Below are 24,877 nucleotides of genomic sequence, written 5' to 3'. Positions count from 1 at the left end.
CCACTCTTGGCTACTGCATTAGTAAAGATAAAAAATATTTCCTTGATGATTTTAGACTGCAGTGAGTGCCATTTCTTTCTTCTTCTCACTTCAAACTTTGATTCTTATCTTAAGAAATGTAGAAATGCTCTAGGTCTTTAAGTTATTTGGCTAAGTGGGTTTGGTATTTGGGAAACACAAGAGAAGGAGCAGCTAACTGTCAGGAAAATATGCAGCATAATGCAAGAAAATCTAAAGCACTACCAATTAAACGCAAGTTTGTTAGCTGTTTGCTTGCATTAACTACTTCACAGCTCAACAGACATTTTTCTATTTAGTTGGGACCACTCACTATTCCCTTCCACCAGTATGGAAATTTCTCGGTTTACTTTCAGAAATATGGTGAGATCAAAGTAAACAAGAGAAACATCCTTTGAAAAACTACCCCATACTTTAAAAAATATTTTAAGATTATTGGATTAAAAAATAACTACCCCTACTTTTAGACACAAAGAATCTTAATTCCGGCAGGCATTTTATTTTTAAAATGATCAAGAACCTCTTGGTAATCTTTCAGAATATAAACTCCCATTTTCCACAGAAATCACTAGTACTTCATTACCTAAAACAAACAGTTCTTGTTACTGCTTATTGCTCTGTGATTTCTATGGTACACGGAGAATAAATAGGATATTCATTAGCAATTTAACAAAATATGCCAAGTAACTAAGCTAATGAGGTTATAACCATGCAACAACAACTGTAATAAGAGGGATACAAAGAATGAAAAATGAAAGCGTTTTTTTTTAGAGTTTCATATCTTGGTTTATGACTCAGGCAGAGCTGACACTTTCCCTTCTGGTTAAAGGTGATTTGGCTTACTGACTGTTGACTTATTACTAACCCACAGATGGTGACTGCAGCCATGAAATTAAAAAATGCTTACTCCTTGGAAGGAAAGTTATGACCAACCTAGATAGCATATTAAAAAGCAGAAACATTACTTTTGTCAACAAAGGTCCGTCTAGTCAAGGCTATGGTTTTTCCAGTGGTCATGTATGGATGTGAGAGTTGGACTCTAAAGAAAGCTGAGTGCCAAAGAATTGATGCTTTTGAACTGTGGTGTTGGAGAAGACTCTTGAGAGTCCCTTGGACTGCAAGGAGATCCAACCAGTCCATCCTAAAGGAGATCAGTCCTGGGTGTTCATTGGAAGGACTGATATTGAAGCTGAAACTCCAATACTTTGGCTACCTGATGCGAAGAGCTGACTCATTTGAAAAGACCCTGATGCGGGGAGGGATTGGGGGCAGGAGGAGAAGGGGATGACAGAGGATGAGATGGCTGGATGGCATCACCAACTCAATGGACATGAGTCCGGGTAAATTCCTGGAGTTGGTGATGGACAGGGAGGCCTGATGTGCCTGGGGTCTCAGAGAGTCGGACACGACTGAGCCATTGAACTGAACCCACAATATCTGTCCTACTAGCCTCAGAGACATAAAACACAAGATCATGGCAACTAGCTCAAGGATCACAAGTGAAGTTAACTTTATTACTTTTTCCTTCTATAGGATTCATCTGACTGAGAAACGATCAGAAGCAGAAATGGGCTTTTTGCTTGTTTTTGTTTTTTAGGAAAATAAGACAAATATAAAAAATGAAGTTAGGAGATGACTTTTGTGACTGCCATACACACTGATCTATATTGCAAGGGCCGACTAGGTGACAAATGATCATCCACATCTGTTTACTCTCTTATTAGGAAACCAATTCAAAAGAGCACCCACTCAGCTTCCCAGAGCCTTGGGGGTATTTAAAATTGCGTTTGATAGATGAGTTCAATAAATAAAAATTTGTGAGCCACTCATGTATCATAACAAACCAATAAATTTTTAGTGACTGAAAAGAGAAACAAGACTCATGTTTTCCTTAAAACAGCAAACTGCATTGAGAATGCTCGGAATTAGCTAAGATGCTACTAAAATCATTGGGACTTTATTAGGGAATGAAAGGAGGGTCCTATTTTGAACAACAAAGGAATTAAATTTTAACCACTAAGCCCAGCCTGTATTTCACTCTTCTCATAAATGGTTTATCAACTCTTACTTTAATAAGCTTTCCAGCACACTATTGTCTTTTTAACTTGCAACCTTGTTCCCTTGACTCTCCTTGTTTGATAAAACATGCCAAAGGTAATTCATTTCTGTCAGCATAAAACCACTGTGAAATTATTCTGTTTCACAGAAGGTGTCTGAAGACCTTTAACTATCTGGGGCCATGGAGTGATTTCCCTCTACAAATTGTATTTTTGTCATATTCCTCCTGCCTTGGGAATACAGAAGCTCATGCTGACCTTTGAGTAGAAAGATTGATTTATATTAGGGCATGAAGACTACAATGAGAAGAGTTTGGAGCAAACTGAATAAAACACACTAAAGGCTCTTTCTTCTGAAAAAGGTTCTCTGCTGTCCAGAGAACAGTGTACAATAACAAGGACACACCACTACTATAGATTTGACTTTCAATTCGGCCTTGAGTTTTTTTTAAGGCCTAAAATCTTCCCAATACAATCAATATAAGTTTCAGTATTAGATCTATATTTTGAATTTTAAAGGAGAGAAACACTCAAAATTCAGAATTCTTAACAGCTGTCATGCCTCTTAGTTTCAGCCCACATTCCTTGCCTAAACAATATTGCCAGAAGGTTCAGGTTGTACCTTTGGTATAGTGAACGTTTATGGAAAAAATCATAATGCATAAGAAAAAAGAGGAAAAAACATGCCTCAGTTTTCTAAAAGTGCCAACCGGAACATACAAGTAAGGAATATATTTGCATGTGTCTGCTCTGGAAAATCTCAACACCTTTCTCATTCTGTATGATCTCCTAGGATTCATTTCCTCTGCCCAGAATCACTGTCTAGTTGGCTTTTATTGTTTAGCTCATTGTACATACTACATACACAGGGAATTCTTCACTAACAACATTTTCAAAGCATGGTGACATTTTCGTTTGCTTTGAATATCCATTAGTGCTTTTCTGCATTCACTTATTCATATAAGCTTACCTATAGACAAAATGGCTATTTTTAAAGCACTATGGGCAGGAATATACATATATTATGCAACCACTGAAAGTCATACATGCCAATAATTTTTATAGTTGGAAGAAATACTCAAGATACAATATTTTAAAAAGAGGATATAAAAATCTGCATACATTATGATCTAAATATTTCAAAAATAATGTATGTATATATGTACAATACATATTTCACATACAGGATGTATATATACATCCATATTTCTAGGGATTACAGATGATTTTTGTTTACTTCTTTATACCTTTCTATAATTTCCATATCTTCTATAATGAATATGATTTTTAAAAGCCAAGTAACATTATTAAAAAAAAATCTCTGCAGATTTAATTAAAGCCTCATTAAAATGTTTTCCATTGTTGCATGATCCAGGACAACCTGATAGGTAAAGATGTGCATACAATGAGGTTCCTCTGGTGTTTCCATAATTACACCTTTTGAGACGGAGTCTGAGATACATTTGCCTTCGGTCAAAATTCTGTTCAAGAGGGAGCAAAGGCAGACAAGGACCCTGCAGCAGGCTGGGCAAGTCTACATGGATTCACACAACTCAGATGTCGCTGTCAAACTTGCAACCTTGTTAGCTCATTTCCAACCAGGACGAATATTCCGGCAAAAATTAATAGCTAGCATTTTTAGTGATTAGAATTTCAAAGCAAACACAATATTATATTTTTTCCTGGGGAAACAGAGTATTAGATAAACCTGTGTTAAATAGATTATTGGTTTGATCTGACTCTTGTTTTCTCTCCATGCTGGGGGTACCTACCGCTTCCTGTCCATTTCTGGCACGGATACAGTTCTTTTTTTTCAGGCTGTGGCATATGAGTATTTCTCTGTCTCACCCCCCGTCTTTTTTTTTTTACTACCTCAATAAAGGTCATCCCTTCTTTCCAACACAGCATTTAATATTATATATCATGATCTTTATCTTTCTGTCTGCTTTGCCAATGTATTAAGAAGCAGAAAAAAAATACTGTTTGCACTATCCAAGTAGAACTTTCTCTACTGTTCAGCCATTGTCAGGTACAGAGCTTGCCTTTGGGTACATGTCCTCTAATGTTTTGGGTCTTTCCTTTCCTGCTTCTTAACTGTTCTGTTTCCAATGGGAAATAGAACATAAATGCTGTCTGCTAGCTTATGGCTAGCACAACTGAAATAATTCAGGACTTTTATCAGAGATTTAAAATATTGAAGGAATCAATACAACTAGGAGTATTTGAACATAAATTGTTCTGACTAGAACATCAAAATAAGGCAAAGGGTTAAGTCTGAGGGCTTTCTTTTAAAATCAGCCTACATGGTGTAATTTATTTGAATAACTAGAGCCCTCCTATCAGCTACTTGGTCAATTTAACACCCCAGGGGATGAATACAAATAGATATTTTGTGCAAACAAACATCTCTGAGAAAAATAGGACACTCTCTCAGTAATGAGCAGATTTGCCCTATGTATTGCAAGGAGATAGACTGATCTCATTAGTGAATCAAATGGACAATGTGTACAAATGTACATTTGAAATATTTTTACATTTCTCTTTAAATTCCAGGCTGGTGATCCCCCAAAGACCAGTGGAAGAATAGAGAGGCTACACTGGCCATTGAAATGGATTTTGGTGAAGTATTTGTCTTCACATAATCTAGGAGGTGACATTCTGATGGACCCACTAATTTCAGCATATAAATACCATAGCTTTTTCCCTGCAGTATGAAAACTGAGTCAGCCTAACGGTTTCTTCCTCCTAAGTTAAATAATTTAATAGCATTTTTATTCATAAGTAGAATAAAATGGTAACTACAGGAAAGTAATTTATGTATCCCCAGAATTCTCTGAAACCATTAAGACTATACGGGGTATATAGCCCAATATAAGTATATAAGCATGTATTTCAACTTAATATTATATGTACATGCTATCAAACACAAAAGGGTAAACAAACAGCAATATATAAAATTATACCATAGGCCTTGGTTTTTAGGCATTTATGGCACCTCCTGAAATCTTATTGTTTGAAAAGAACTGGTTAAATCTAATATTTAAGGTTACTCAGCTAATAAGACCTCTAGGTTTCTAATCTTTCAGGGCTTTCAATGTCTTCCTTGATCAACTCAACTTCAAAAAGAAAACATAGTCCAGTCTCAGTTTCCACAGAAATATTTTACAAGCTGAATGGACTAAATGGGAGTCTCATTCCTTACTGTACTACATATGTTGGTGTCTGGAATTGTGTTCTAACATGACTCCAATTATTTCAAAGACATAGTTCAAACAGTGTGTGCAATGTCAAAATAACTCATTTTAAGTCTGATTAAACTTCTGGACAGTTGGAGTAAACACTTAAAACTACTATGTTTTAGGCTATAAGTTAGGCCATAAGTAACTAAGTTACTATGTTTAGTCTATAATTATTGATTTCCTTACAAATTATGTACACAGCATTAATAAACTTGGCTATTTTAAGTCATACTCAATAGTTCACTATGAACCATTTAACATAAATTATTTAGTATAAAATTATCTCCTTTTTTTTTTTTTTACTTAATACAAAAATAGAAACAACTTTGAGCTAGGTTTTTAGGTCACTTTGTTAGAATGAGATGTTATGGAACATACTCTGTATAATTCCAAAATTTTTATATTACAGTTCACCCTACTCCCCTTTCAGAATGCATTTTTTTCTTTAAAAAGCCTGAATTTTTAATCTTGCATATGCTATTTGTGTACTATTATTAGTGTATAGTGCATTAGCTATAAGTGTATCTTTGACCTAGACCTATTAAAACACATTTTGAGTGATTCCTATAGTGGTTTTCAATATCCAAAGAGTCACAAATTTCTATATCTGCTAATAGAAAAATCTTATTTCCTATTTACTTTATGCTGTCATTAGAAGTGTGTTTATATTAACATTAAGCTAATGTTTTAAAATATATTACATCTAGGCCAAAAATGACTTGATAACATACTTCAGTCTAACACAAAGTACTATCTTCTCAACAGCTGCAAGAAAGCAAGATTTGGGAGAATAAATTTTCAGGGCCAGCACATGCAGTATACAACTTACAACATCAAATATACCACTTTAAGGAAACAGAACAGAGGAAGAACAAAGCCTTCTTAACTCACCAGATGGCAACTTAACACAAAACAGCAATTGCTTAAGATGAGAATCCCTCCTACCTTAACTGAAGGCAGAGAAGAGTGACTTAAAAGAGAGGCAAGATACGATTTGACTCAATTTCTTTTTTTCTTGAACCTCAAATATAGCGAATGAACACACCATACAAAACACATAAGAATTTAAATGTTAAAGGTCATAAGGTTTCAAAAGCAGCCCACTAACTGTTTCTAATGACTACATTTGCACTTACTGCACTCTGTATAAAAGTGACAATATTAAATAAGATAAAACAAAGACAGAAAAGTTTAATGGGACTAAATTACATTAATGAATTCTCAAAGCCAAAGCGTAACAGTTGACTATTTTCTCATGAATTATACATCATATAAAATCTGTAATATGGAGGCATTAGGCTGATAAAGAAAGACCTAAAGTATTTCAGTAACTTTGAATTTTGGTTGCCTATTTGGAAGTGAATACTTTGACATGACCAGCTATTGCAGGAAGCATACATACCCTGCTCTAACACTTCTTCTTCTCGTTTGGGCTGCGGTAGTAGAGTCTTGTCTTTGTTCTCTGTTTCTATAAAGGATCAAAAGAGCTGAGCATAAATTTGCAGTGTACATCACACACTGTAAATAGTTTTCTGGAAATATGCTATCAACATAAAAATATTTTCAGGATCCTGTGTTTCATAAAAACAATAGTATTAAGAATTCATATGGTAGAAATGCCCTCCTAATTCACAAAACTCTATCATAACTCCCAAGTGCCAGACTCTGGCTTAATACCAGAGTCAACTACCATTTCAGTAATATATACATGATACAGAATTTAGAAGATGCATTAATAAAACTGTATTATTTTTAAAATTGAACTTAGGATATTTTCAGAACATTTAAAAGTATATTTTAAAAATATATTGGAATGTTAATAAATGACCTGCTTGCTATGTTAACTTCTTTTATAAAATTTCCTGTAGAAAGAAATAAGAAGTTGTTCTGGCATTAAGACTGAACTTGTAATAGTCAAGTCTCATGATACTTCACCCAATAAAAAGTATGGGTTTTGCAATTTTAAACTAAAGAAATGACAATCATGACCATTTTGCAGATGAACAGTAAGTTAAAGTACAATTCTGAGAATGTGATCAAAAAGACTAAGGCTAATAATGCCTCATAGATCAAGAATTGTTCTTAGCTTGAAGAGACTCATTAAACAGATAATGTAAGGTATGATCAAAGATGATAACCATTTCCATTTACAAACTGTGGCACTCTTTAGAACATGGTATATAAATTCATAAATTGCATAATTCATTACTGGCTATAGAAAGAATGAAATGAGGAAACTAGAAAGACAAATTACATGAAGAAAGATCTTTATTTATTTACAGACTTGGTCCCAAATGAATCTATTTCATCACTAGTTGAGAATTTTCATTTTAACTGTTTTGATAGGGACATGTCAGGAGGGGAGAAAGAAGATAAAAGGGGGAAAAAAGAGAATCAGATTTCATGAACACGTGCAACTGCTTGACAGAAAGAGGATGATTTGAACTATTAATCATATAGTCAAGTAAATCATGTAAGAAAATGAAAAACATAAAAACACATGTTGCTTTAAATTAAACCCCAATTTTACCTTTGTGATGTCCATGCATCATAACCATATCGGATTTCACAGGAATTGGAATATTGGCCTCTGGTGGTATGGTTCTGAACACATCCGGAGCTACATTCTGTGTACAGGTCATGAAAGAAACTGCATGCTTGGCTTCCATGTAATACATAATGTATAAGTTGCACATTTCATCAGTAGACGTGCCACTGCAGGCAAAAAACAAAACAGAATGAAAACAACCAACCAAACAAGAAATAAACCCACAGACATGACAGATTAGTCATTCACATAAAACACATTCTTCATGCAAGAAAAATGTAACTGGTCAATCTACCAGCAGTAGATTCAAAGGTGGACATATTATGCATTTATTTTATAGCTTTCATTAAAATCCATTACAGTTTTCAACATCAAGAACACACTGTCAATGGCATTTTTCCACTTAATAATGGAGTATCTTTTGGTAGTCACTCCATGGATATCACCAAATACTACAGATGGAAATGACATTTCAGTTGCAATGAGAGGCTTTCTTTCCTCTTCTAAATTCTTTTATTTTTTAGTCCTTCTTCTATTTGTTAAAACTCATTGATAAAGCAAAGTATTTTTCTCATGGGAAAATTTAATTATTTACATAATAACAATAAAATTCAGAACAGTTCAACAGAAATATCATATATTATTTACAAGCTTATATTAAAATGGCTTTTTCCATTTAACCATGAGAGTCTGGGATCTCGCTTTTGGTTATTGGTTTGTTCCTCAGGGTGAGATGAATCAAGAATCATGTGTTGATACTAGGATATCATAAATGTATCTCTCATTTCTGACTTGGCACCTTGATTTTTATAGTAGGGAAGAAAAGAATGACTGAGGAATGATACAAAGTGAAAGCAGGCCTAATCTCTTCTAAAAGTTCAGATCTGAATGGGGTAGTGCTAGACAACTGAATAACTCAAGGTTAAAAACAGATTTTTAAACAGTGGGGTGGTCATTTCCAAGAAAAAAACGTTTCAAATAATATAAATCATGCCTAACAGCTTATAAAACATGTTTTCTTCTTCTTCAATTCACATGGGTTATTATGCGTTTCATACTCTTTTTCTATTATTCGGGAGGAAATGTTAAGGTACACCATCACAAAAATTTTATAAACCAAAGTGGTTCCGGCAAAGGAACATTTCCTTTTTGGTACTGGTTCTGACAATTTTTAGCAAGCCTCTGCTAATAACAAACAAGCTCTGAAATGGACTATTTGCTGTACAGAAATACGTCAGTGTTGATTTTTCCAGCAATGTCACGCAGCACTTATTTCCTCTCCATAGTAACAGTAATGACATCAGCAAGGGAAGGGAAAAAAAGAAGAAAAATCTTTTCCAAACAGGAATGTGGTTTCTCTAAGCTCTGAAAATGGAGAGCTCCCGAGAGACCACAGGAATGGTCATAGGAAGCTCTGTTTACGCTTTGAAAATAATTTGGCTTTTCACCCTTCGAATCTGATACCTGTCAGGGTAATTGCCTCTCCCATGAAATATAAGCAAAGGGTGAAGTGCAATCCCAAACAAACACCTGTTCCCTACACGTATCTTCATGTGTCAAAACGCCACCACTAAGAATTATATTTTAGCAGCTTAGGAGTTGGTCAGAAAATTATGTGCTATATAAAAGGAAGGGCTGGAGCCAAAGTAATAAGCTGGAGCCTCTCACTATATTATCTTCCCTTCCCCATTCAAAATGAGGAAAAGGGTATATAGACTAAGACAGAGAAATGAGGGAAAAGGAATTTAAGATGTGGCCCTGGTTTAGAAAACCTTGAAATCATGGTGCAGAGCAGGAAAGTGAAATGAAACCTTCTCAAATTAGGGAAAGGAAAAAACTGAATAGGTTTATATAATAATAAATGAAACTTGCAATTAACCCATGGAAAGATCCTTCTACATTTTATCCACTTGGGAATGTCGTGCCCATGTTCATCTCTGAACAGGTGTGATTTTGTGAAACCACCTCATCAGTTTACCAAATATAGTTCATTTGAGGCACTGACTCTATGATACAATATTGAGCTGATTAAATAAGAATCTTCACAATCACAGAGAAAATCTCATTTTACAGCTGAAGGAAAAGAAAAGCCATACTTTCTTTCTTTCCACTGATAATTGAACTTGTAGTCAAAGAACTCTGAGCTCCTAACTGGCAGAGAAACTATAATATCTTAAACAGGTTAGGATTCAAATAATCCTTAGTATCAGCCAACACAGTTTGCCTATATCATTCCCCATTCATCTTTCTTTCACTCAAAAGATCTGACTTTAAACCAAGTTGCTTTCTATGTTCCTAAGGAAGAACTGTAACATGTCCACCTTCTCTTCCATAGAGAACAATATATGCAATTCGACTCTGTCAACCTCATGCTTGTTAACATAAGCGAGTGTGGAGGAAGACCGTGTTCTGAGCTCCGGCCCCATCAAATGGCCCTTTCAACAGTCCCTATCGCCACTGTTGGTTCCCTGAATGATGATGGCTGGTATCACCTAGATCCCCAAACTACAGGGCTGCTTTTCTCTCCTCTTCACGCATAATAAGGTGCGTATGTGACAATTACTTCTTTTACACCAGCTAGCTTTAATCCTGACAGTGTGTGGGGAGCCTGAAAATAGTAGGTCCTCAATAACTATCTGTTGAATGAAGCAGAATAAATCATCTGTCTTAACAGATGCCTATAATTTATTACAGGTAGCATAACCTGTTACCCCCATACATTATACTGCTGAGTCAGGTCAATATTATGAACTCAATTTACAGCATTTCTCATAAATATTTATGTCTGTTTCTCTTTCTTTCATCTATCCATCTACCAGGGTTTTATAAAAAATATATCATTTCATATTATAAAGGTATGTAATAGATATTTAAGGAAGCATCAAGTACTCTGAAATGCATCATTTATAAAAACCCAAACACTGTAGAACACCATGACTATGTTTCAGACAGTGACACGCCACTCTGGCAATTCCCTCATCCCTAGCCCTACATGTATCTTCATATGTCATGCTAGACTGGGCCAACGATGATAAAAGACTAGCTTTGGAAAGAAATACAAAGACTTTAAAGACGTTATTTTGCAAAGCTCTGAAAAGGTTTAAAAAACCTTCTTAAAAGGTTTCCTGGTGCTTTAAAACTTGTACACTACTACGAATACATGTGTGCTCAGTCACGTCTGACTCTTTGTGACCTATGGGCTGTAGCCTGCCAGGCTCCTCTGTCCCTGGAATTTTCCAGGCAAAAATACTGGAGTGGGTTGCCATTTCTTTCTCCAGGGGATCTTCCTGACCCAGGGAGCAAACCCACATCTCTCGAGTCTCCTGCATTGGCAGGCAGAATCTTTACCACTAGCACCACCTGGGAAGCCCTAAAACTTGTATATTAAGGTGCTATTGACCATATAACTTTATTTGCATATAATATACTTTAAATGCTGATTAAAGTGTTGTGCTTGGTAACTACAAACATTTATTAGACCTTCTCATATGTATATGAAATAACTGTTTCCAAATGAAAAATATGACCAAGAAAACTGACCCAATTGGTAAATAATGTCTACCAATTCTCAAGAAGTAATTCTAAATTTTAGCATATATACTTTTAGGCAAATTAGCTAACTTAACTAGCTTATTTGGCTCACTCAATATAATTCTTCTTTGGATGTTTAAACTTGACTAAACATTGAAATGAACTAAGAGAAGCCTCATGTTGAATATAAAATATACAATGCAGTGTCAGGCACAAAATATTGCTTATGTGTACGTCAATTAGTACTATATTGTCAATATATACATGAGTGCAATTTGCCTAAGATATTCATAGATACTATCTGAAAAGAAATAACGTATCTAGGTTAAAACATTATCATTAAGTTTATTGATACATTTTGTCTTAAATTCACGTGTTTCTAATGGCTGCATTTTGAGTTGAACCTCTGGTTAAAAACTGTCCTGAGTTTTTTAACTGTTTCTGATTAGTTAACTCTGCTCTATGTAAGTTTTCTCCAGGTCTAAAATTTCTAGTGTAATGCAGAGTTAAACCAGCACTGGGCAGATGAATCACTCAACTGAAACTCTTACTGGTAAGGCCACTGATGGTATAATTTTCCTGTTAAACCTAGTTTCCAGGTGGCTGGGGAACAGGAAGGTTAAAAACTGGGAATCCACAGTTCTTCCAGCACATGGAGGGGACATCTGCTGGCCCCATAAGACCTAGACTCTGGATAAGTGAGACTTGCGTTTAAGTCAGGCTTTAGGCTCAGGGCTCAAACCTATGCCAGTGGGAGTGATGTCTGTGTATGTGGGTTGGGGGTTAGATGGGAACAGAGAAGAGAGGGAGATTTACAGAGTATCATTTACTTAAAATGGGCTTCCCAAGGGGCAGAGTGGTAAAGAATCCACCTGCTAACGCAGGAGATGCAAGAGACGTGGGTTCGATCCTTAGGTTGAGAAGAAATTCTGGAGTAGGAAATGGCAACCTGCTCTAGTATGTTTGCCTGAAAAATTCCACGGACAGAGAAGCTTGGTGGGCTACATACAGTTCATGAGGCTGCATACAGTCGGATATGACCGAGCACACATAACACATGTTTAATTTAAAATATAGCATAAATAGACTAGTTTTCTCCTTTTATTGGTTACATTCTCAACTGTGATACTATAGTACCCTATGGAGGTGGTATTCTGTATTTTACAAAATGGATGCATTGTTGTTATTACTGAAAAGCATACCAAGTGCTATAGGAATGCTATGCATTATTATGAGGATTTAATTCATATTTAAATTTATCCAAAATTTCTTGCTTTCTTAGTATAAATTAAATATTCAGAATATAGACTGACCCCCTAAGTTAATTTCCTATAATTTCTTTCTACTTCATTTATATTACAAAGTGGCGTTTCCTTTAGCCCACAGGACATTTACAAAAAGACAGATTGGTATAATCATTTTAGCGTATTATTTTAAAGCAAAATGCACATTTTAAAAAAAGACTAGAATTATTCCGGACTCATGAAACTGAAAGAGGCCCCCAGAGATCACTTTGGCCTCTCATCCTGGTACTATAACAAGTCATTAATTTCCATGGCTGATATTGCTACACAGAGGATACTCAAAAGATAGAATCTGGCGGAAGTTACAAACCCTCCCAAATTGTAAAGGTACCTTTAGGCAAAAAAAAAAAAAAAAAAAAAAAAAATTCTACTTATTTTACACTTGAACTTGAAAACTAATACAAAAAATGTGTTGAAAGGGACTTGTTTTACTCCTTTGTTTATTTCAAAGGTTAATAAAATAATGAATGGCATTTAAATAAAGTTCCAGAAACACTACCCTTTATGTATTTAAAGATTGTTAGTAAAGTGAATTATTAGACTTTTTAAAATCTAATTATATCTACTTTGTCAATCGTTTTGTTACCATTTTATGCAACTCAATAATTTTATTGCTTTCCTCACATCTCTATCTTAAATTTACCAAATTCATCTAAAAGCAAATCTGTTAAAATTTCCTTGTTTAATATAAAATAATAACTTATTTCTATTTATCATTAGTCTCAAAATTGATGATTATTAATAAAAAATCCTTTTAGGCTGACATAAAAAAATCCTATTCTACCATCTCGAATGTTTTTTTTTTTTTTTATTCACCTGCATCAGTACCTTTTCTGTATCCTCTAACAACTAACAGCTAGCGTTGTTATCATAAGATCATCTGTGCATCTAATGCATATTTTCAGATGTCTACTCTCTGTAACTCCTCTTTGATCAAAAGATAAATGGTTTAAATCTCCATCTTCTGGGTGGTGTCAGTAAATATTTTATAACCTAGTTTAAAATGGAAAGGAGGCTCCTTAGTTCTTTTCTAACCAAAAAACATGATAAGAGACTTTGTCTTTCATTTTTAATTTAGGCAAACCCTTTTTGAAAGAGTTCATAGTGCTTTGAAAAATGTACTTGGTGTTACAAAATATACTTATTTCAAAGCAGCTCAGTATTTTGAAGCTTACTTAAAAGTTGAACATTCTCATAATGAATACATAAAGGTTTAAACAGGTAGGAAAAAAAATCCTGGTTCTGAGTAATTAATGGCCACCATTATATGCAGAACCTATATATTCACCCAAATTTGACTATAGGGCAAAAGGACACTTGAGAAAAAAATTATAATCATTACATTTTTCTTTATTAAGATGCACAGGAAGTAATATATACTCATGGCAACTATAATATGTAGAGGTGTGATCCTAAAGGTCTTCAATAAGCAGGAAGCAAGGAATTATGAAAATCGAAGCACATGTTCTGCAGTTTGACCAACTCACTCAGTCTTAAAATCATAAAACGCCAGGGTTTGTCGTAACTGTTTATAATAGAGAAAAATATGCCATTCATTCATGCAGATAACTGTCACTCATAACCATGGCTTGTCCTAATAAAGTATTTTTAAATAATGGAATCTGTGAAACCATACCCAATGTGCGTGGCTTCTGTCCTTCCTTCACCAGTGAACACGCATCTTGCTGCCAGCACATCACCAAAACTAACATCCACTGGGTGCTCTGCGGGGTAGAAGGCCTGCAGAGAAGACAAGTAGAATAATTCATTAAAATTATCAACAAAACCCAGAAACTCACACTTAGTAACGTGAGGCTCGGGGTACCCTGGGTAGAGAGGATGAATATACACACATACACAGATACACATCACCCTGCTTAGAAGTACTAAGAGAACTGATAAGGAAACCATCACATTGGAAATAACTAAAAAATATATATATATATATACACAGCTTAGATATAGAGTAAAGGTAGATTTAGAGATGGTTAGATTCTAGAGAAATTCACAAGGGTTCTATAAGGGCTTTACAAATTACTACCTGCTGATTAATAATTTTTTTTCTCTCAAAATTGTACTATATTCTACACACCTGTGGCAGTTGGGGGCTTTGACGTCCAATCAGGGTCCACTGTCCATTTCTTACTCTGTATCCACTTACTACCTTGCCTGTAATGAACACAAATTATAACTATACAAAGTATTAGAAAGATAAAAGGCATTATTTGTTTTCTTACTGCAAAAAAAAAAAAACACAAATATTTTCAGAAACCAGAATGCTCGGCACTTTAATGAAAACAATATGATGAAAACACATGCAGAATTTTAAGGTACTGCACAAAATCTCTTTCACTGAAACAGATGAAACAGATTTAAGGTCAGATATAATCTACATTTTACATTTACAGCATTAGCAAGCACAGTGGCATATCATTTAATATGTAAAGTTCTTACCTAAATGGTGAGTGTGAACTCTGTAGGCAAAGACATGCATTGGATACTTTTTATAATGGCATGAAATATCAGAATTCACCACTGTTAGAAATGAAAACAGAAAAAAGTCATTATTCAACTGGAAAATAGCATTATTCTTGACGAAAAGTATATATAGAGTATCCACAAGCAGCTAAGCATGGGTTTTTGATAAATACAAACTCATGTACTCAGAGGTATTAAGCACTTAGTGGGGGCCAGCTTCTTACTAAGATGAGTTAAGAACCCCTTATATTCTGTTTCACTCATAAAATGACTAGAGTCAGATCAACACACATTGTCAGTGAAAACTAAGCCTTAATTTGATACCTTTATCATGAAATTTGTGCAGCTGAAAAAGCTTAAACATTGGTTTTTATCTTTAGAACAGAAGGATTTTTGAAAAATTTATTTCAAACACCTAAGATAATGAGATTGACAGTTCCTGTGGAGAAGGAAACATTTCATATACTTTTCCTTCCTTATAGACTAAATAACACATAGTTGATTTTTCAATAAATGTCTTTAAAATTAGACAGTAAAAAGTAATGAGATCGTACTTGTCATTAACTTTATGATCATTAACTTTAACAGATCCCCAGTAAGAACAAATGAATAATATGACACTCCCACCAAAGGATATTTACAGCAATAAATATTATACTCATTCTAACAGGTTTTTTTTTGTAAATTTAGGAGAAATCAGCTATTATTATACCCATTATACAAATCTATGTTCAAAGGCTGGATTTGCTAGCCTTTGATTCTTAATCTGATATTCTTTATAGTAGTTTATGCCACAGTATGATAAGACATTTTTTTTGGCATCTGAAGAATGGATGATTTATTTGTAAACTACTCAAGAATTATATTTAAATTTATATTACTTACTACCTCCTTATGGACCTCAATTCTTGGCATACAACTGGAAAATAACAAACTGCTGGCTTGGAATAACACAAAAACCTATTTTAACTCCAAGGATCATAAAGAACTGGTTTATTTTTCAGGGACTCAAAAATATTGGTCATTTAAAGTGTTTATAAAAGATGTACTGTAAATCCATCCTTAAAGATTAGATAATGAAGTAATGGTAAATTCTAGAAGATCATTACTCACCTTTCCCTCCTGGTGGTATAACAGTGTCAACAGACATCATAAGGTACATGCCAGCAATTAAAGGCTGTCTGCACAAAATAGTAACATTTATTTCAACTATTGGAAAACGTCAAAACAACTGCCTTGGAAAAATAAAGTATACTTCAATGCATTGATCTATAAAGTATGATTCATGTGGCAATTAAACTAATATACGGGGAATGAGGTAGAATATATATTTTTCTTGAGAATAACTTATTTTCTTGGGCAAATAGCTGAATACACATTTTTGTGGCATGGTAAACGTTTCTACATGTGCGTGTGCGCTAAGTCAGTTCACTTGTGTCTGACTCTTTGTGACCCTATGGACTGTAGCCTTCCAGGCTCCTCTGTCCATGAGATTCTCCAGGCAAGAATATTGGAGTGTGTTGCCATAGTCTCCTCCAGAGGATCTTCCTGACCCAGGGGTAAAACCAGCATCTCTTAAGTCTCCTGCATTGGCCAGGGGGGGTTCTTTACCACTAGTGCCACCTGGGAAGCCCAATCTCTAAATGGCTCCTGTAGTGATTAATTTATAGGTATCAAGTCAGCTAGGCTATAGTGCCAAGATATTTGGTCAAGCACTAGCCCAGATGTTGTTATAAAGGTATTTTTGAAGATGTAATTAATATTTAAACCACTGACTTTGGGTAAGCAGATTATGACCCAAAATGTGGATGAATGTCTTAAGAAAAAAGACTGAGGTCTTTGGAAGAGGAAGGAATTATGCCTTTGGACCCAAGATGGCAACATCGGTTCCTGCCAGGATTTCCTACCTGCCATCCTGCCTTGAGTATTTTAGACTTGCCAGATCTTACAACTGTGTGGGCCTATCCCCTCGGGTAAACCTCAGTTTCTCTTTCTCTTTCGTTCTCTCTCTCTCTCATACATTCTATTGGTTCGGTTTCTCTGGAGGACCCTGACCGATACACCTCCCAGTGACCCACAGCTCTGACATTCTTGCCCGTGTTCAATCATCTTCCCTTGGTGCAGGCTGGACCGAGTAACCTTACCCAGTAATTTGTTATCTCTAACAAACAGAATACAGCAACAATAATTTTTCTTTTGTCCATTGGAATCAGAGTGGGAAGACCCGTGGTCACCACTTTCTTGACCTATCGCACACATGTTCGTAACTTCTGAGATGAGGGCACAGAAGCACTCTGGCTTCCACCTTGGACGCCCTCTTGTGTTCTCCCTCGCTGACTGGGAGGGGCGGACGGCGGCAGCCATGTTGGGAGCTGCCCTGTTCGGAGCCCACACGAGGAGGAAACGAGGGGGTCCTCCAGCGCACGGCCAGCAAGGACCCGAACCCCGGCAACAGCCACGTGAGAGAGCCCGCGAGCGAACCCGCCCCGGTCGAGTCTGCAGAGGGCTGACACCTGGCCGAGATTCTCACTGTGGCCGTGTGTCAGACTCCAGCACCCAGCTAAGCTGTGCCCAAACTCCTTAGCCACAGGCAACGAGACAATAAATGTTTGCTGTTTAAAGCCTCTACGTTGAGAATAATTTGTTATACAGCTGTAGATAACTAGCATAGTGGATTTCCCACTTTTAAGCTCTTGAAGATCTTAAAAGTTGTGACTCAGCTAGGATAACCGAAGTACTTACGGCAGGCGTGTGAGGTGTAAGGAAACACCAGAGCAGTCCTTGTGATTATCTGAAAACACACACACAAAATACACATCCTAAATATGAATAATGAATTTCAAATTAAAAATGTTAAGTAATAAATCAATCCTAAGTTTAAAAACCCTATATATTTCGTTTGCCTGGTGTTTTACAGTTTACGGAATACTTTCATACTCATAAAATCCATTTAATTCTAATATATCACAGAGCAACAACAAAACTATCATTTCAAGTACTCTGTAGCTTTTTCTTGACTCATCAAACTGACCGGTTATCTGCTTTCTAGCAGACACACCAAAATTCTAGTCATAAGCTCACAGAAGAAAGCTACGCCCACTCTCTATGAAGTGAAGTCGCTCAGTCGTGTCTGACTCTTTGTGGCCCCGAGGACTGTAGCCCACCAGGCTCCTCTGTCCATGGGGTTCTCCAGGCAAGAATACTGGAGTGGGCTGCCATATCCTTCTCCAGGGGATCTTCCCGACCCAGGAATCGAACCCAGGTCTCCCGCATTGCAGGCAGACGCTTTTAACCTCTGAGCCACCAGGGAAGCCCACAGAAGTTCACAGAAGAAAGCCATACCCATTCTCTATAGACTATTTGTGTTGTTGAAACATCCAGAAAAGCTCGTGAACTGAATTGGTTTTGTTCTACGGGTATCCAAACAATTAGTTTTTCTACTTTTCAAAAACTGAATTAGCCCATAATTTGGGCTTTCAAGGGATTATCATTTTTTGGAGCCTATAATGTCTCAAATTTATGTATAGGAATCCCTTTACTTGGTTTCTAAGCCTCGCTTAATCCTACCTTCTAAGTAGGAACCGTATGTTCATTCTTTTTATACCCTAACTTCAGTGGAAAGTGTCTGAGTATCTCTGTACCTTTGCCAAGGACACTTCAGAGACCTCTTACACATCCTCTCCTTTCTTCCTTCATCTTTCTCAGGTAGAAAGAAGGTAAAAATTTAAATCACCCATCCAAATTCTTATCTCTTTTGAACTTGCTGATCTTTAACCACAGACACCATGAATAGTAACTCAGACTTACTCATTCCTTCCATTCCTATATATGGTAAATTCTTTCTATGCATTTTGTTCTAAGGAATTGTAAAACCTTATATCTTAACTTGGAGTTGACTTTAATGTAACTATTGAGTATGTACAAGAATGACAGATTTATATTAGAAATTAAGACATGAAGTATACTAATAAATAATAGCATATAAGTTTTTAAGAAAAAATTTTCCTTTCATATGCAACTCTCATAAGAAAAGCAAAGGTAACATCACATAAAAATGTATAATAACAGGTAACTTAACTAGTAATATAGACATGCTGATTTACTATAAAGTTTAGAAAGAAAGTATAAAAAGTCATGTTTAATAATTCAGTAGTAAAACACAAAGAAAACTTCTCTATATAGTATTAAGCTTGATCTTCACAAAAATAGTACAGAAATAAATGCAATGATGAACATTTTATATTTAATTTTACATTTAACATCACATTAGCATCAATTTACAAACAGACTTTGTCTGCTCTACTAAATCAATTTCAGTGAGATCCTATTTTCATAATAATTTCAATGAATTCTTTTTTAAAAAATTTCAACTGAGTTTTAAATAGATGAGAAAACAGTAATAAACAAAAGAATGAATAAAACAGGTTTATCTTAATTTTTGCCTATGCTTTAGATATAGAAAGGAGAATTGAATATTGTTGCTTAATTTATTAAAATTGTTTATTGTTGAGAACAAGCTTTCCTAAGTGCGCTGATTGAGACTTAGTAGATACACCTACTCTATACTACTTTCAAAATGATTAGCCATTGGATTCACCCTGAATTACCTAAGTGTCTTCACTGATCAAAAAGAATAGTGGAAAGTATATCACTCATTTATACCAAATGAATTCTACACTCAGAGACTCATCTAATTAACTGAGTTGTTTTCAGAAAACATTTATCCTGTGTATAAGAAAATATCTATTGTCAAAGGATATTTCGAGAAATGGTTATCATCTGTTCATTCAGTGAATATTCACTGAGCAATTGCTATATTCTTCACAACTGGGATACAGTGAAAAGCAGCAGGTCCAGATCTCCTGCTCTCATGGTGTTTCCGCTCTAGCGGCAGTGGAGACACAGGGAAGTGGGGTAGGAGGGACAGGGAGAAACAAAATGCCAAGCACATAAACATCATACTGTCATGCTGTGAACTCAGCAGGATAATAGGACTCTGGCTAGCTGTGTTATCTACGGAGGTCTAGGAAGGATACGGTGGCCAAGAGGCAGGAGACTGGCTAGGTCATGTGGAGTATCTTAAGATTCTGGGTTTTATTTTCTGTCTCCCAAGAAGCCCACTGGAAGATTTAAAGCAGTTGAGGACAGGATCATAGAAGGTGTCCACCTAGCACATTATCTGGCACTTACAGATGACTCATTAATTACTGAGTGGTTGGGTTTTGTAATTTTTTATTTTAATTAATAATACCAGGCGAGAATTTCTCTCACTCCACTAATGTCCAACGAAGCAAAAGGTTCTAAGCGCAATGAGAACTGTCTCTTAGTTTTATATTATATCCTTGCTTTGAAAGAATCAAGTTAATCACATTTTGATGTTCAACTTGGCTAATATTCTTTACCATGACTTAAAAAAAAAAACTCCATGAGAAAAATAAATAAGTTAACTGACACATTTTGGCAACTATTAAATAATTTATCACTAAAGCTGAAATATGTCACCAAATTAAAAGTAGTAGGAATGTTATTAACAGTAACATGCCAGCTATTGCCAGTAACTGGTCATCCTCTTAGATAATGTTCTTGATTAGAATTGTCTAAATTGAGTAGATTTTTACTCAAAAGCATGAAAATAAGTCAAAAATAACTTTTAATTTGAAGACATTTTCTAAGCACATATCAAAATTTTCACAAAATTAAAAGACAGGAAATTAAATAATCTCTATATAATTGCCTTTTCCTTCCCTACAGAGATTTAAACTTGATCAGTCAATGCCATATTCTGTAAGACAGTCAAGGATATCTCACAAAATAACTACTTAGCTAAAAACTCAAGTAGTAATATGAGAAGCTCAACACATTCTGGAGAAAAATATATGGAACTTCTGACTTAGGTATTGTAACATAATGACTTTAGGGAAAACTGTATTTTGCGACTCTTAAGTTTTGCTTTACAGAATGTACAACTTGTATAGAGCTTCCTAGGTGGCTCAGTGGTAAAGAATCCACCCGCCAATGCAGGAGACGTGGGGTGATCTCTGGGTTGTGAAGATCCCCTAGAGCAGGAAATGGCAACCCGCCCCAGTATTCTTGCCTGGGAAATCCCATGGACAGAGGAGCCTGGTGGGCTACAGTCCACGCAGTCAGAAAAGAGTTGGACACAACTCAGGGACTAAACAACAACAAAATCTTATATGGTTAGAAGGCTAGTGAATATACAAAGTCAAAATCTAACCTGTTTAACAAAAAGCTCCAGAAATCAAAATGTACAGAAGGAAAACTGGTGAAGAAACACACTGAAAAATCACACTAAATACAGTTCCTTAGTCATGGATGAAAGAATTTGTTTCCATCAAATTTATCTTGTGAATTTGATCCACTGAGTCAGCAAAAAATGAGGCATTCTAAAAAAAACTGCTGTGTGCATGTGTGCCTATGTGTACGAGTGTTTATATATTATGCTTTATGCTTTAGATAGAAACATCACACTTTAGATATATATGTCATTATTTATCCATGGGGTAATAATCACAAGACCAGCTGAGTTAACTTGAGGAAATTCTTTAACTTAGTAATGGAGAAATATTTTAATGATGATATTTTAGTTGAGCAACATGCTAAGAGTTATCACAAAGTAAAGAAAATACTTATAGAGCATATTCATATATGTTTGATATTGTTTGAATCAATGGCTATGAAAATATATTATTTCAAATTCTAATTTTATTATTATAAATCACTAGAATTTCTTCCAGTTTGACTTTCTACAGTTTGACCTAAGGAGCCCATGTGTTTGCATATACATACATTGAGAAGTTTCAGCAAGAGTAACCTGAACTCCCTCAGACAAGGTTGTCTGGAGGTCTGGAGGACTCCAGGATCCACAGCTATTCCTATTGCAAGTGGCAGCTTTGGAGAGAAGCATATTTCAGCCTAGTGTTTGGTGTGGAGATTATGACCTTTTAACTCCAACATGATCCTAGCCACAGTTATGCAATATTATTTCCATAACCTCCACACTGATCTTACTTCTGAACTCAGAAACTTCAGTTGGTTTTGCATATTTTACTGATGATTTCCAGTGGGCTCTGACTTTGCTTGCCCTTCTATTGTAACATGGCACTTCAGCCACAAGATATGAAGCCTCATAAGAATTAATTCATTTCAATTCACTAGGCTATAAATGAAATCTGTCTCTTAAAATAGATGACACTTTAAAGGTTTATTATCCTAAAGAAACACATCAGTGCTTCTGCTAATATTTTACCACACACGATGAAAAAAATGCAATCAGGACAGAGATAGTTAAGAAAGGTACAGGAAATGAACTCGAGTATCCAAATCATATGCTGGCTGAAAAAGCTAGTTGAGAAATGTAACTCCGTGACTAGGATGAAAGTAAACAGAAGAGAGGAAGAGGACTAGATAAAAAAAATTGAAGCACGGCAGAAGACCAGAGAAACGGAACACCACAGCTTAAGTAAAGATTGAACAGTGATGGATGAAATAACTGAAATGGCCTGAAATCACAGGATTGAAGGTCTGAATGAAAGGTAGAACAGGAAGTGAGGACTATTCTCCTGACTTATATTCAACATAAATGTTGCACCTTTGCAATGTACAATATGTAAGGTTTTTTGGGTGGAAACTTTAGAATTAATCTTTACAGTTTCATCATACACAGCTATTTGACCACAGTCCCTTAAAAAATCATCACATGTTTCCCCTAGGTCTGCTCTGAGTTCCTTTGTTTAAAAGGAGTAGGATCTAAAAAGTTATCTATTTAATATCTGGTAGACTAGTACTCCGGAGAAGGCAATGGCACCCCACTCCAGTACTCTTGCTGAAAATCCCGTGGATGGAGGAGCCTGGTAGGCTGCAGTACATGGGGTCACTAAGAGTCGGACATGACTGAGCAACTTCACTTTTATGCATTGGAGAAGGAAATGGCAACCCACTCCAGTGTTCTTGCCTGGAGAATCCCAGGGACAGTGGAGTCTGGTGGGCTGCTGTCTGTGGGATCGCACAGAGTCGGACACGACTGAAGCGACTTAGCAGCAGCAGCAGCAACAGACTAGTACTCATGATCAATAATGACACCACTAAGAAACTTCAGGCTATACATGAAACATATATATAAAGAATGTAGCACTCTAATTAGATTATAGAAAATAGCCAATAAATATACGTTACTATGATCATTACTCTTTTTATTGGTAGATTCTAAAAAATTTCAGAACATGAATATTTTTAAGAAATATATTTTCAAAGCTATAGGTCAGGAATCTCTTTAACTGAAGAAACTGAAGCACATCACATTTTTCCAACTTAATAACAGGAATGAAACAAAGTGGGGGGGGGATAGGAATATCAAATGAGCAAAGAGATGATTAAAAAACAGAATTAGAATTGAAATGGTATGCTAAAGATATTGCACAAAATAGGTATTTTGAAAATGGAAACAGAAATGCTGATTCAGAAAGGTACAAACTAGGGAGATACAGAACAGAGTCATCAGTGATACACTGAAATGTCAGTTAGACAAAAACATCCTGGTCTGGTTAAAATGAAATTCTTGCATTAGGGACTATAGCACCTTGATGAAGTTGATAATGCACTATTTCAAAGTCCTTCCATGACTTTTTGTAATAAAGATCCTCTTGACCAGACTCAAGATAACCTGTTTCTTTCTAAGTTCTGGACTAGAGGAAGTTAGTTCAATAGGATTATATGTTTATTAAAAAAAAATGAGTGAGGCAATTTTTATACTGACTTTGAAACTGTTTTCTTAATTATTCACTTGTCCTGTACAGCTATCATGCAAAAATCTTGACAGCCTTTCTTTCCAGGTATCCCTACTTATTTATTTTAGTCTTTTTCAAAAACAAATAGCTCTCTTTTACTGTACTGGGCTGCAGGCGCACGCTCTCTCCAAAGTACACTGGTGAACACCTGACTTTCAGCTATTAATGTTTTGTATTTACAGAAGATTGAACCCAAGATATCCCTGTTAAAAGGATCTTTCATGACTGCTGTTCTCCTTCATTAAGAAATACTTTTCACCTTTATTTTTTTTTTTTTTTTTTGAGCTTTCTGAAAGATCTTTAATAAGGTACCTTGGGAACTCAATTCATTAAGAAAAAAAAACAGGTTGGTTTAACTATAACTGATGTTTCAGTGCAGCTCCAAAAGTCTTTAAAAATACAGTCATTTGGAGAGGTGGTCCTGGTCCTGGATCAGATTATTCCTTGTTTCTGAGAACAGTAAGAAGGGGAAGAATTGTGATATTGGGAATATGCTGCTGCTGCTGCTAAGTCACTTCAGTCGTGTCTGACTCTGTGCAACTCCATGGACTGCAGCCTACCAGGTTCCTCCATCCATGGGATTTTCCAGGCAAGAGTACTGGAGTGGGTTGCTATTGCCTTCTCCATACTTTTCACCTTTAAATCGACCCTTTTAGATTGATTTAAAGAAAGAGTGATGAAACTTCATTCACTAAGTAGGGATCAGATGACATTGGGAAGTATATTTCATTTTATGTCATTACAATCATTATAATGTCATGTGTATATACTGGAACTTTCTGTAATTGTGAAGATATTAACAGTGCAAATGTTAAAAGAATCATTTTTAAAAAGAAAGTAAAATCAAGTCTACTAATGTCTTAGAAGCACATCAAGCCATTGAAGTACTGGTGGCCCA

At 35.6% G+C, this 24,877-nt stretch overlaps 1 protein-coding gene across 8 annotated transcripts in view; it reads right to left on the bottom strand.

The window, feature by feature from the left end:
• PAM (peptidylglycine alpha-amidating monooxygenase) overlaps positions 1 to 24,877 on the bottom strand; it is a 314,353-nt gene that overhangs the window by 59,229 nt on the left and 230,247 nt on the right. For all 8 annotated transcript variants that reach the window (XM_070465860.1, XM_070465859.1, XM_070465862.1 and 5 more), the window contains 7 exons: positions 17,918 to 17,966; positions 16,289 to 16,356; positions 15,152 to 15,232; positions 14,790 to 14,866; positions 14,334 to 14,437; positions 7,845 to 8,029; positions 6,717 to 6,782 (listed from right to left, as the gene is read on the bottom strand). In XM_070465860.1, coding sequence (XP_070321961.1) covers positions 6,717 to 6,782; positions 7,845 to 8,029; positions 14,334 to 14,437; positions 14,790 to 14,866; positions 15,152 to 15,232; positions 16,289 to 16,356; positions 17,918 to 17,966 — 630 coding nt within the window. The remainder of the gene's footprint in view (positions 1 to 6,716; positions 6,783 to 7,844; positions 8,030 to 14,333; positions 14,438 to 14,789; positions 14,867 to 15,151; positions 15,233 to 16,288; positions 16,357 to 17,917; positions 17,967 to 24,877) is intronic.

Source organism: Odocoileus virginianus, chromosome 3 (assembly GCF_023699985.2).
Source record: "Odocoileus virginianus isolate 20LAN1187 ecotype Illinois chromosome 3, Ovbor_1.2, whole genome shotgun sequence".
NCBI classification, from domain to species: domain Eukaryota; kingdom Metazoa; phylum Chordata; class Mammalia; order Artiodactyla; family Cervidae; genus Odocoileus; species Odocoileus virginianus.
This window is presented reverse-complemented; position numbering and strand designations above follow the sequence as displayed.